We start from the raw sequence: 14057 nt of genomic DNA on the forward strand, positions 1-14057 counted from the left end.
AACTAGAGATCATGAAGTTTTGGGTTCGATCCCTGGCCTCGCTTGGTGGCTTAAGGATCCGGCATTGCTCTGAGCTGTGGTGTAGGTCACAGATGTGGCTCAGATCCTGCATTGCTGTGGCTGTGACGATTCTGATTTGACCCCTAGCCCGGGAACTTCTAAATGCTGTGGGTGCGGCACTAAAAAGAAAAAAAAAGAGCAGTTAAGAATTCAAGATGCGGAGTTCCCGTTGTGGCGCAGTGGTTAACGAATCCGACTAGGAACCACGAGGTTGCGGGTTCGATCCCTGCCCTTGCTCAGTGGGTTGACGATCTGGCGTTGCCGTGAGCTGTGGTGTAGGTTGCAGACGTGGCTCGGATCCCGAGGTGCTGTGGCTCTGGCGTAGGCCGGTGGCTACAGTTCCGATTCAACCCCTAGCCTGGGAACCTCCATATGCCGCGGGAGCGGCCCAAGAAATGGCAAAAAGACAAAAAGACAAAAAAAAAAGAATTCAAGATGCACTTTAATTTCAGGGCTTAATCCTTCATAAAACATAAGAGGCCTTAACTCTCAAATGTGATTCTTGAACTAATGAAGTCCTTCATACTGCAATAGGATAAATGTCTACAGTTCTTTGCTGATCCCATGATAAACCAGAGTTCATGCTAAAGGGCTATGCACTGAAGTATGGACCCTAATGTACATTTTCACTGGCTTTGGCTCAATAGAAAGATTAACTTTTTTTTTTTTGCTTTTTAGGGCTGTACCCGAGGCATATGGAAATTCCCAGGCTAGGGGTTGAATCAGAACTGCAGCTGCTGACCTGTGCCCCAGCCACAGCAATGCAGGATCTGAGCCGCATCTGCGACCTACACCACAGCTCACGGCAACGCTGGATTGTTAACCCACTGAGTGAGGCCAGGGATCAAACCCACATGGTTATTAGTTGGGTTTGTTACCACAATGGGAACTCCCAGAAAGATTAATTTTTGAATTAGCGTATTCCATATATGTGACAGCTATTAATGATCACTTCAGAACAACGATCTTTCAAGGAAAATATACCCACCCCACCCCATGTCAAGGAGAGACATTCTCTGTTGACCAAACCAACCAGCTGGTCTAAAATTTCTTAAAAGCAGGCTTGGATAAGTAATCTCACAAAGTGATAATGATTATAGAAAAATGAAGCACCTTGTGAATATCCTTCAAGATCTGCTAACACACCAAGTGATCATGAGATAAACACTTGGTTTAGAGAAAGTTACTCTTTCCTCTTTATCATGTAAGCTTCAGAAAAAAATCTTTTCTCTTTCTCTCTTTTTTTTTTTCTTCTTTTTTTAGGGCCACACCTACAGCATATGGAAGTTCCCAGGCTAGGGGTCATGATCATTCCTGCCATAAAATGAGATTTTAAAGATATAGCCAATGTGTAAATATGTATCTGTTACAGGACTGACTGATTTGGGGTGGGGCGGGGGAGGGGAATGCTTTTCTAATTTAAAGAAGCCTTTTCAGAAAGCGACTGAGCTCCAGAAGGGAGGGGTGATAATAACACCTTGCAGATCCCTCCCCCTAATCCCATTAATGTGGCTCTAAAAACTCCAGAGCAGGCCTCGGGAAATGGGAGAAAGAGGTAAGAAAGCCTGCACAACAGTCAGGTTTCCCAAGAGCTGTGAGTTCAGATCACTGAAGCAGGGTGGGTGGGGGTCAGGTCGGGAGGCAGGTGGGGTGAATGAGCCAGGAATCCCAGGAACCGCTGGGCTGGCCCTCTCCTCCGCTATAATAAATACCAGATCGAGTCAAAATTCAACTGTAAAAAAACAAAACTAAGGAAGCCCAAAATAAATACCAGATCGAGTCACAATTCAATTGTGAAAAAACAAAACTAAGGAAGAAACAGCAGGAAATACAAGAAAATACTTAAAAATTGTTTGAGGTGGAAAGGTCTTCCAAAACAAGATTCAGAATCCCAAAGCCATGAAGGAATATGGAGACATGATTTCATAAATACTTTTAAGTCCCACATAAAAAGACAAACAGCTGAAAGACAAAGTGACAGGAGAACAGAATCATGGCACATACTGGACCAGGGTTCAACACACAGCACATGTGAAAAGTCCTCACCAACCTCCCAGAAAAAGCAAGAACTCCAGGAGGCAGGGGTAAATCGCATTTCTTTTTCCTCCCCACCCCACCCCATGGCAACACAGCACCTGAATTTATGGCGAGAAATACGTTCAGAACGACGTTCAATAAAGCTCCAAGCTCTGGAGTCCGCTCTGGGCTGGAATGCAGGCGGGGCACTCAGGGGCTGCCTGGGGGCGGCTCTGGCTGGGTCCCCTTCACGGAGGTGCTGCCAATGTGAGGGCTGGGCTCCCAGCAAGCAAAGCGCCTGCACTGGGCACACGTTCAGCGAACAGGCAGGATGGCTGCTGTCAGGAATCTAACAGACTCCTGCCTCTCGCCCATAAAATCTGTTCAACAAGCACATTTCCCTTAGGAATACTCAAACAGGAGTCTGCCCAGTGCACTGCCTCTGGTCCCTGTGGCTGACCGGAGGGTAATGCCAGGTGTTACGGAACAGGTGGGCCCAGGGACGGTCGTGTGCACCTGCGGACAGCATTTGTGGAAACCTCACTTGGGTTCAGAACTTATCTATGGAGTCTCAGGTGGATGACAGGCCTTCCACCTTCCCCGCAGAACAAGACAGGACAGCAGGACCAGGAAGGGGCCTGTGCCTGTTTAGAATCTGGGAGGTGACAAGGACTGTCTGGTCCCGGGGAAAGGGATGGGTACCTGAAAACACAATGTCAGGACAAATGATGCTGGGCTACATATTCTGGAGAAGGTAGGTCCTTACTTCCCAAGAAACAGAAAAATCGATACGTGGAGTAGATTCACAAACCTCAGAGACCTTGCCATCCAAAGGCCTAGTATAAAAGTCCCTAGAGCACTTGCTCTCTTTACCAAGTGCCATCCCCTGCCTGTCCCTGAAGTCCCTGCCTACTAAGGCATCAAAGTGTCCACCTAAACCCAAACCAGCAGTCTCAGCGTTTAGTCACCAAGGTGTAAGGTAAGATGCAGATACCTGTCTTCTACACATTTTCTCCACTAACATGGACACAACGATGTATAACTTACAAAAATGAACCACTGCCCCAATTCACTGTAATTAAGAATAAAATACTGACGCCGCCACAAAGGAAAAGCAAGCCATCCTCAGTGACCCGGTAAAGCACTCACTCACAGATTTCACACAATCAGAGTCATTTCCTACCCAAGAGACCACTTCATAATAACATCAGAAGAGATTACTCAAAGACAGCAAATCACTACACGATAAAGCTTACTGTACACTCCAGTGGGGAGCAAACACTTTTAGTTCTGGCAGACCATTAAACAGCTTAGTGATGCTTACTTTGGGAATGTGTACAGCCATTAAATGCTTCAATAGGAATTAAACATGGCAACAAAACCAATCACACCAGTATATTCGCATAACAGTTTAAAAATGATCTTTTACACCAAAAATCAATAAAGTTCTACACAGTCAACCTTAAATAAAAGCTTTTAGCATTAAATACGGGTAAGGAAGCAAATGTTTTTAATAGGTCTCTCATGTAGAATAGCATATTCCAGAACAAGCAGGAATACAATACATAATGATACATAAAAACAATACAAGTCTCAGGACATCAAATCTTCACATAACATTTTCAGTTTCAATTGCAGCAGACTGATCAACAGTGGAAATAAGAAATCAAACTTAAGTAATAACTCCGTTTGGCAAAACCCAAAGAAATTCTGGCCCATATTTGTATGGAAAAGAGAAAGAGAAGATTTATAAATGAGTAAGTAAAGGAAGGACTGAGATGGAGGCAGGAATTAAAGGGCTATGCTTAAAAAAAAAAAAAAAAAAAGGGCTATGCTATTATGATACCTCCCAATGTCATCTCAAAACGGAGGGCAAGAACCATCAGATTCATGCTGCACTAAGGGAGGCAGCAAGCACTAGTGCAGAGAACAGAAGAGATGCTCTGTTCTCTTTCAGAGGAACAGAGTGATCCGCATCCTCTGTACATCCGGTAATGCCACAGGGCACAAGCAAGAACCTGAATACCCACGGCCATGGTGCCTGCAACCCAGTTAGAAGATGCCCAAAACAAACTTTACACTGAGCACAAATAGCGCTTCCAAGTATGTACATGCAACAGAAGTATTTTAAACATACCCAACAGAAGTCTGAGAATCCCATACAGCATGGCAACTCATGATGGCCTAACAGTTCAGGCCATGGGTCCTGACTGCCACGTGTGACCTGAATTTCTCACTTTTTTCATCTATGAAAGGGAGATAGTAACAGGAAGCTACCTTATAGGGTTATTAGCATTAAAGGAGATAAAACAGAGAAACCTCTCAATGAGGCCTGTTATGATGTAGCTGTAAGCAGATGTAGCTGAAATAGCGAGGTGAGGTCAATGTGAACTAGAGGCCCAGCTCCGCAGTGACCAGGTGCAGAGCACACAGGCCAAGAGGACGACACCACAGGGCCCTGATCATAAGAGAGGAAAACTGGGGGGAAGAGCGCTGGGAGAGAACGTCAAGGTGAAGGCACATGCCTTAAGTGCACACAAAGCCGCTCCATGGGAAGCCAGACAGAGTGACTTCCCTGAAAGCCACGCTGCCTTGAGCGAGCCGGTTTTTACATCTAAACGAGGCTAACACTCTCCTCGCCACTAATTCTGACTCGGGTTTTCCAGGCTGGTAAAATCTGTGGATTCAACCACAGGATCTCTTAGAGGGAGCCAGCTCCTCAAGTTTCTGATGCTCTGGTCCAGAGATTCTGCTACCATTTCTCGCTCTTTCTTTAGAGGAAAATAACTGATTTTTTTTCTCCGTTAGCTCACAGATAATTTTGAACATCACACACCTATATGATAACGCAGTTGTGGCTGTGGCTAGGATCTCACTCTTGACTTCCTAACAAACAATACTGGTGGTTAAAAGTGCTGGAAAGTCCAAAGACACCTACCAGCTCCACATCAGGCGGCACGTTCAATCCTAAAGGGGCAATGAAAGGCTCCTCGTTTTCCTCTAAATTTTCAGCCTCATTTTTTTCTGTGTAAAAAGAGAACATAAAACTTCAGAACAATGACCTGGGAAGAAGGCACCCACCAAGAGTAAGCAAAGATGCAGGGGGAGCGGCGAGTGGCTTCACCTGGCTCTGCACTGTTCTGGCCTGTGTCATCCCTGCTGGAAGCACTGCCTGGTTTCCTGGTCACACCACCTGTACAGCCAAGACAACTTTACCCAATCCCAGGGGGTGGGATGGTGCAGCAAGAGTCCGTGCCTCTCTAGCTGTCTGCTCCCTCCTAGGTACACACCCGGTGGCAGCATCACTCCAGGAACATGGTGAGGTTGAAGGGGGACAATGCAAGCCCGGTGCTCTCTGCACAGCAGGCGCATGATACATGCTCAGTTCTCCTCCTTTCCAGCCTCTCCCATCTGCCAAGACCGCCCTCCAAACCCTCTGTGGATTTGCAGGGTGTCAAGCATGGCACAAGGTGCTCAATTCCAAGACGCTACTTTCACCATCGAACTGTAAAACCTCTGCATGTAATTGCCGAGACTTCTCCACCCAAGGAAACCACTTCTCTTCTCACAAATAACCAGATGTATTTCCATTTCTTCTTCAAGTTCACTGAACAAACCTCTGTCTACTGTATGTTAGACAAGGCACAACACATTGTAACTTTTTAAGTAACTGCATACATCTCAATCATTCAGATGATCAATTTAGGAGGATACAGTGAAATGTACAAAAACATAAAATTTATAAAAATTTTTAAGAATTTCAATATCTACTTAGCTTTTTCTTTCCAAAAGGTTGACATCAAATAAACAAACATTAAATCTTCATCAAAAACAAATGCTTCCACCATATATGATGGAGATGATCTTGGAGAGATGGTCTCCTACTATACCTAATTCTTCTGTGAAGGAGGCTGGGGATTTTAAACAAGCTTCATAGTACAAAGAAATCTGGGTACTAGAGTCTGATGAGACATGGATTGATAATAAGTTCCTGTTAAATAAGAGTTAGTATTTAACACTGTTCCACAAGCTCAGGCACCCCTGACTCTCTCCCAAGAACTAAAGATTTACTATGGCCTGAAAGCGCCCTGTAATCAGCAACTCCCACGTTCAGATCCAGAAACTGGCAGATAATAGAAACAATGGTTTGCAACATGCCAGGTAACAGCTTAAACTCCCCAAACTCCTTTGGGAATGAGGTCAAGGTGTTTTTATAAAATACAACTTCTAGTGTATCTCACAACAAAGTGATGGAAACTTTGCACAGCCTTCCCTGGTGGCCTAGCAGTTAAGGATCCAGCACTGCTGAAGCTGTGGCTTAGGTCACAGCTGCGACTCAGATCCAATCTCTGGCCTGGGAACCTGCGTACGCTGTGGGCACAGCCATTTAAAAAAAAGAAAAAAAAAAGGAAGATATATAATAATGATGAAAAACTATGAAAATCTAAAGGATAGGAACTGGACTGAAAACAGTAAACTGCAAAAATAGAGAGAGAAGTGCAGTTACACAGAAATAAAAGGGCCATCAAATGCTTTTGGTTACTGTCACAAGGTTATAAAGTTTAAAAACGCCAGGACAACACAGTCATCTGTTGGTATCTGCAGGGGGTACCAAATTCTGTGGGTGCTCAAGCCCCAGAGTTGGCCCTCCATATCTGTGGTTCCACATCTGTGAACTCTTCCAACAGTGCTGCACTGTCTTTACAGAAAACAAAAATCCAAGAATAAGTAGTTCAAGGGTCAACTGTATAACAATTCTGAAAATCAAGGAATATTTAGACCTGTGGGTGATTCAAGAAAACAAACAAAAATGAAATTTTCATATTTTAAGATAATGCAACAGTAAAGTAAAAAACCTGGTTGCTGGAGTTCCCATCGTGGCTCAGTGGAAACGAATCCGACTAGGAACCATGAGGTTGTGGGTTCGAACCCTGGCCTTGCCCAGCGGGTTAAGGATCTGGCATTGCCGTGAGCTGTGGTGTAGGTCACAGACGCAGCTCGGATCTGGCATTGCTCTGGTTGTGGTGCAGGCCAGCAGCTACAGCTCCAATTCCACCCCTAGCCTGGGAACCTCCATATGCCATGGGTTCGGCCCTAAAAAGACAAAACAAACAAACAAACAAAAACTTGGTTATTAGAGGTTGCACCAAACTGAAATCTATCTAAAAAATGTGTGTCAATGTTGTTTATTTGTATATATGGCATTTTACGTATATCAGTGTAAATTAGACATAAGAAGTTTTACATGGGCCCAACTTCCATAAAAAAAAATTAATCGGCACGCAAAGTTCCAACAGCATGTTTACAGTAGGAAACATTTTAAACACAGAGAACTTTACCTTAAAGAGAAAGCATATTAAAATTTGGAAGAGAAATTAAGTCACAGTGAAGTTCTTTTTCTTTTTTTTTCTGGTCTTTTTAGGGCTGCACCAGCAGCATATCGAATTGAGTCAGAACTGTAGCCACTAGCCTATGCCACAGCCAGAGCAATGCCAGATCCGAGCGGCATCTGCAACCTACACCACAACTCAAGGCAACACCAGATCCCTAACCTATTGGCAAGGCCAGGGATCAAACCTGCATCCTAATGGACACTAGTCAGATTTCGTTGCTGCTGAGCCACAACAGCAACTCCTGAAGTTCTTAAAATGTAAGAATCAGAAGAAAGTTTAATGTCAGCCCATTAATTACACCAAGACAACTGCCCAACACCTAGAACAGGGTCTGGCAACCTCTTTCTGTTAAATGCCGGATGGTAAATATTTCTGGCTCTCTGGACTATATGGTCTATCTCAGCTACTCAGCCCTGCTATGGAAAGGCAAAAGCCACACAAAGCATGGGCCAGTTTCCAATAAAACTTCACAGAAAACAAGCCAACTGAGCCTTTGGTTGGTTTGTTGATCCCTAATCTAAAACGTTAAGGAGTTATTATTACAGATTTTTCCAAAGACAGGTGATTGATCTTGCAAGACATCTGGCCATTAGAAATCACAATTCTTCACTTGTGAAATGCTGACAGTACACATTCCTTCCTTCTGATCAAACGCTACACATTTAAAACATGTAACATATATGGTTCAGGTATGACAATAAAATAGGAACTATCCAGAATCCTAAAATGGGTAATATGTTCTGGATAAAGGATGAGTATTTACTTCTTAAACCTGTAAGAACATGTCCATGTCCACTGCATCTTAACTTCTGAAGTATGGTCAGATCTAAAAGTCAATGCAAGAATGTGTTTAATACCTTAACTAGGCTTTAACTCAATACAGTTAAAATCATATCTGGGAAATCTCTTTAGAAGCTCACGGAACAGGGAGTTCCTATTGTGGCCCAGCAGTTAATGAACCCAGCTAGGAGCCATGAGGATGTGGGTTTGATCCCTGGCCTCGCTCAGTGGGTTAAGGATCCAGTGTTGCCATAAGCTGTGGTGTAGGTCGAAGACAAGGCTCTGATCCCGAGTTGCTGTGGTTGTGGTGTAAACCGGTGGTTGCAGTTCTGATTTGACTCCTAGACTGGGAACTTCTATATGCTGCAGATGTGGCCCTAAAAAGGCCAAAAAAAAAAAAAAAAAGCAGCAGCAGCTCATAGAAAAGAGCAGTGCAATAGTGACTCTTAGGCTGAAAAAGTAATGAGCAGAATAAAAGGAAGGACAAGGCAACAAGTCTGCCCCACATCCTGTGGTGAAGGGCGGGGACAGCCCCAGTGCAGCCTCACCATGCAGGGGAGACAGCATTTAATATTTAAAGTGCCAAAACTACTTCGTAGTTGTCAGGAGGATTGTTACTTAAGGAGAAACCAAGTAAATCCTAAATGTCAGGTTCAGTTAGTTTTAAAACTAAATCCTTTTGTGGCGGGATTCCAGTTCATCATTCTCAACATCTCAGTTGGGTTTCCGAAGTTCTTCTTCTCTTTAAACAGGTATCCTGAATATAGTAACCCATCCGTAATGTTTCAGGTCTGTGCTATCATTACTGATAATTCATGACTCATCAGTGTGCAGGGCTGTACTGAAAGTGCTCTCGGCTTATCAAGGTGGCTATGGATATATTTGTTCCTGAACTGCATGCGTCCACATTTTTTTAGTAGCACTAATTAAAAAAAAAAAAATCTTCAAAGTTCTCAGAGTTAATCCAGAAAGGCATAAATTTGACTATCTTTGGTTTTATGTAAATATTATTTTAAAATATCATGGTAAATCTGTCCTAGAGCCTATTCAAGCCCAACCAGGACACCCTGTGCTGTGCTCTTTTAATAATAACTGACTTCATGGGTATCCTTCCATGTGAAATCTGTCATTATTTCAGTCGTGGAGGGGATCTGAAGAAGCAGGTTAGCAGAAAGGTGGTTAATGACCGTCCTTTTGATGCCCCGAGAATGAGTCACTGTAGATTTAGACACACAGACTGTTTGCCTAACTTCCTATTCCCTGGAAAAGGCAATCAGACCCAGGCAGAAAACTATAAAGTCTGAATTCACTCTCCATCTCCATTAGGAATTCGTTTTCTATCCTCTAGCTTTGCTCTAGCCTAAGAAGGAACACCAATAATGTCCTTTCTGCCCCGGTGGTGCTGTAATTATCTGGTGGAATTATCATGAAGACTTCATAGCCACACAAGCCGTACCCGCCCAACACCACCATCCAGGCAGTTTCCCTCTCACCTCTCTGTTTAGAGGGTTCCTCTTCCTCTGTTGGCTCGGACGGGTCATAGTAATCACTACCATAAGTGAATCCCACCGCGTTATAGCTCCCATCCTCTGCCAGGGCTTCACTCAACCGCTTGTATTCTTCCTCTTGAATAAAAATGAGAACTTTGTTAACAAAAGCAGAAGTTTACTGGGGAAAATTATATACATTTCTAAAGTTGTAGCTATCAGTAAAGCATACAACACACTTTTTTTTCCAACCTCTTTGTGAGGCAAAACTCTTTTTAAAAATTCACACTTCACATCTATCAATATGTACTTTTGCCAGTACATGTTTACCACAGAGAGCAGAATACACATCTTTTGTGGAATATTTCTTCCTGCTGAGAAACTTGGGGATTAAGAACTGTATTAAAGATTGTTAAGGCAAAGACAAGAACATCGATTTTAATTTATACGATACTGTTAAAGAAGAACAATTAAAAGAGTTTGGTTTTTGTTTTTTCAAATCCCAGTCTGCCCTCAAAAGCTGGGAAAATTCTTTGTGGCTCTATATATAAACTATCCTGAGGTCCTCTCAGAACGCAAAGACTCCTGTTTTTCCAATCCACTGGGTACTGTCAAGATAATATCAGAAAGAGTGAGTATAAAAAAATGAATGGGAGTAAATTTTTAAATACTTAAAAATTTTTAAAAAGTTTGTTGCTTAAGTAAGTTTTTCTTGAGCAGTACCTTGCCTTGCCTCCTCCTCAAGCAAGTCCGTATGCAAGGCTAAATACCTCTCTTCATCACACAGGGCCTCTATTCGTGCCTCCTCTTCAGAGAGCTGGTAATCTCTGTTCCATGTGGAATACTCAGCATCGTACTCAGAAAGGTCATGCAGGTGACCGCGCCCATCATATCTGTAATGTGAACACGCTGGTCAATGGAAGGAAATTAACGTCTGGGTTGGTTTGTGTGTGATGCTTTATACATATACTTACCGATTAAAATAAAGTTAAGAAAAATATTGAAACAAACATAAAAACTCTTCTCAGACTTATATTTAATTTGGCTAGTCACATCTCACCTACTTTTAAACTCAAGTTATCTTAAAGTCTAAATGCCTTTCTGTAATATGATAAAACTTATAATTAAAGGTAAACAATCCTTTAATAGCATAAATGGTATCCACGTCAGTGGCAGTTCTTACCGTTTATGGTTTGGTTAACCATTCAATGCCATTTGCCAAAAAAAAAAAAGAAAAAAAAAGAAATTTTTTTTCTGAAAAGTCAAATATCATAGCTTACATTCACACAAACCGAATACATAAATACCTATCCGTAAGAACCAAACGGTCGAAATTTCCTCGCTTCTTTCTGCTAGTCCCGAACGCTCAGGAGAGATCTTCACCAAACAAACTTGCGTCCATTGGAGGTAAAATCTTGGCTAGGCTCGCCCCCTAGCCACTTGGCTGAGGAAATAAGTGCTGGGTTATGTGATAGAGAGACACACATACATAGGAACAGTGACATATACATGCAGTTTAAGGAGGTTCACTGGAAACAGAGCGAAAACTATTAGCGGATGCAGTATGAATACTTTTTTCTACACTCTATGCCCCCAGGATACAATATACATGAAGACACATCCACGTGTACTCGCATGGGCCAATAGGTACTTTAGCCAAATTACAAAGAGCACTTTCTGCTATGCTTTGATCATAAAAGAGACCATGACGATGCTGTTAATGTGCAACTCTCAGGTAATGAGTGAATTAGTAAATTTTACTTAAAACACTCAGATTTAGGGTTGCAAAAATAAATGGAGAGAGACAAACAAAAGTCTGCCCAATTTTTAAATGCTGACTTTTGTAATGAGAACCAAGGACTAATAAAGGAAAAGGAAAAAGACATTTACAAGGAAAAAGGCCGAAAATTTCAGGGTAGCCAGGTTACTGCATTTTATTAAATTTGAAAATTATTTCTACTTTGACGTAAACCTCCTTAACTTACAAATGTAGATCATCATTAAAATATTACACATGTACATGTGCAGCGTTTGCTCCCCGCTAGTTTTAGAAGATGTAACATTATGTACAGAATGATATGAAAAACTACAAAAGTTCAGACTTCCTCACTTATCAAACTTTAATAATGAATACCAGAAGTAACACTTTGGAGAGGGAAGCTGCCTGACAACTCAGGCAACATCATTTGATCGAAACCATGGTTTAAAGATACAACATGCTTGAGCAGGGCGTGGGGACCCTCAGGTCCAGACCTGAGCTGGCAATCCTCCCTCCACGAGTCCTTCTTGTCTAGATCTAACTCCACATGGAAACGTTGGGCATGGAAAAAGGCGTCTGGTAATTATTGTGTCCATTCTGGCCAGCTCAGAGGTCATCCCTACAGTCATGTTCCAAGGCTCTGCAGAATCCAGTTTTAATTGTCTCAAACGATGGGCTTCCTTCACTCGGAGGGACTATTCCACAGTTTAATGGTTGGTCATGGTTACTTTTCAGTCCGGGCCCCAGAAGTAGAGTTGCCAAATCGGTACAAACCAAACCAACAAACAAAACTCCCAAGAAGGAACAGAGGGGGGACTGAAAACATGGGAGGGGAGGGGAGCAAACAACCTACATCATGTAACTGTCATCCTTTTCAAATCAAACATCTTTAGAAATCCCAGTCTTGGGACCCCTCTGCCCAAAGTGACTAAACACCCTCTAGGGTGATTACTTAAGACATGTTTGATTTGAAAAGAACACATCTGTATCCCAGGTCCACCCTTCAGTTTTAAGAGACAGTGAAACCAGCCCTAAGAACGCTACCTCTAAGAGCAAGGCCAGGGTCTGCACGAAGTCAACTGGCCTCCAACTGATTGGCAACTTCACCTCCAGCCTGTATCTGTCAAACTCATCCGATTAACACAGGATAGGGGAGGAGTCTGGGGCGGGGGGTGGGGGGGAGTCAAGCCGGCAAAATACTGGCGCTCCACACAGACCGCTGGGGGTATAGAACTCTTGGGGTCCAAGAAGTTCCTAAACTGCGGCATCAGCGTGCGGCGTTTCGGGCTGCCCTCCCACCACACCGAACTGCGGGAGCGCGGAGGGCCCAGAGACCTGGTCAGGAGAGGCCCAGGGCCCGGGCAGCCCCCATTGCCCAGGGTGGCAGCTGCAACCCAGCGACAAGGGTGAGAGGTCGCGGGGCGCTGCGGGAGCAGAGACGGTTACCTCCGGCGACAGACGCGGCACGCAGCTCCAGCCAGTGCCTTAGGGCAGGTTTCACCATCCCCACCCCCCCAAAGGCCAGGAGGATGCGAGGACAGGGGAGGGGGGGTGTCCCCCAGATCCCCGATGGCTCCAGAAAACCCCTTTTCAGTCCTGGCCATCAAGTCAACATCAGACGAAATCAAGCGGGCGAGGGAAGGGGAGGACCGGCGGGTGGGGGGTGGAACCGACCTGTCGATGAGGATCTTGTGGTCCCCCATCCAGGGGATGAGGTGCTGTCCCTGTTCCTGGGCCAGGGCCCGCTCGTCATCTCGGAACAGTTTGCAGGCATAGCCGAAGACCAGCAGCTCCACTCGGTTCCCCCCACCGCCGGCACCGCCGGGCCCGGCCTCCTCCTTCACGCCGCTTTTCCTCTCGGTTTTGGCGCGGCCTCCACTAGCGCCGTACATGACAGCGTCCCCGGCGTCCAGGCTGGTTGTCTTCTGCGCCGCGCCGATATCCCCGATGCCTCCGCCTGGCCTACCCCCTCAGTCAAAAGCTCCGCATCCCGGCCCCAACCTCGACACCGCCGCCATAGCGGGCAACAAAATGGAGGGAGCGCAACTTCCGGAGAGGGGCGTCCCTACTTCCGGCGAGCAGACTCGGCAGATTCGCTCTCGCACCGGAGCCGTTTGCGCCGCTAGAAAATATTTGTCTTGAGCCTTTCGCATTCGGAGGCGCCACTACGTTAGGGGCTGTTGTTATCAGGGAAGAGCGCGCTTTTAGTATTGATTTTCTCAGACGGCCGTCCGGAGCGGTAGCGAAAGCGCGGCGTCGGATTCCGCGCCGCCTGCAACCGGGCAGGTCCCCGCGCTGGGCGGAAGGAGGACGGGTGTTTCTTAGGACCCGTGAGCGGCTTGGTGGGGCGGATACTCTCCGCTCCTGGGCGAGGTTTCCTGTTCCCTGCCGCCGGCTCCGGCCCTGGACCCATGCACGCTGGGGCGGGGGTGTTATTTCGGGTGCCCTGGGGCCTTGGGGCCGTGAGGATGGGGGCTCTGGGGCCCAGAGGCCGTGGGGTCCGGGGCTCTGGGGCCGGGGGACCATGGGATCGGGTGTTCTGGGGGCTGGAGGCCATGGGAT

General features: G+C 45.2%; 1 protein-coding gene across 4 annotated transcripts in view; it reads right to left on the reverse strand.

The window, feature by feature from the left end:
• The window catches only part of SFSWAP (splicing factor SWAP), a 77505-nt gene extending 63960 nt beyond the window's left edge, over positions 1 to 13545 (reverse strand). For 2 of the 4 annotated variants that reach the window (XM_047762449.1, XM_047762448.1), the window contains exons 1-4: positions 13170 to 13545; positions 10460 to 10629; positions 9743 to 9874; positions 5015 to 5100 (exon numbers count right to left, since the gene is read on the reverse strand). In XM_047762449.1, coding sequence (XP_047618405.1) covers positions 5015 to 5100; positions 9743 to 9874; positions 10460 to 10629; positions 13170 to 13387 — 606 coding nt within the window. In that variant the 5' untranslated portion in view covers positions 13388 to 13545. Of the gene's footprint in view, positions 1 to 5014; positions 5101 to 9742; positions 9875 to 10459; positions 10634 to 13169 lie in introns of those variants that run through there. The other 2 variants (XM_047762450.1, XM_047762451.1) reach the window with 2 other exon arrangements.
• Positions 13546 to 14057: the final 512 nt, after the last annotated feature.

This window comes from Phacochoerus africanus, chromosome 15 (genome assembly GCF_016906955.1).
Source record: "Phacochoerus africanus isolate WHEZ1 chromosome 15, ROS_Pafr_v1, whole genome shotgun sequence".
In the NCBI taxonomy this organism is placed as follows: domain Eukaryota; kingdom Metazoa; phylum Chordata; class Mammalia; order Artiodactyla; family Suidae; genus Phacochoerus; species Phacochoerus africanus.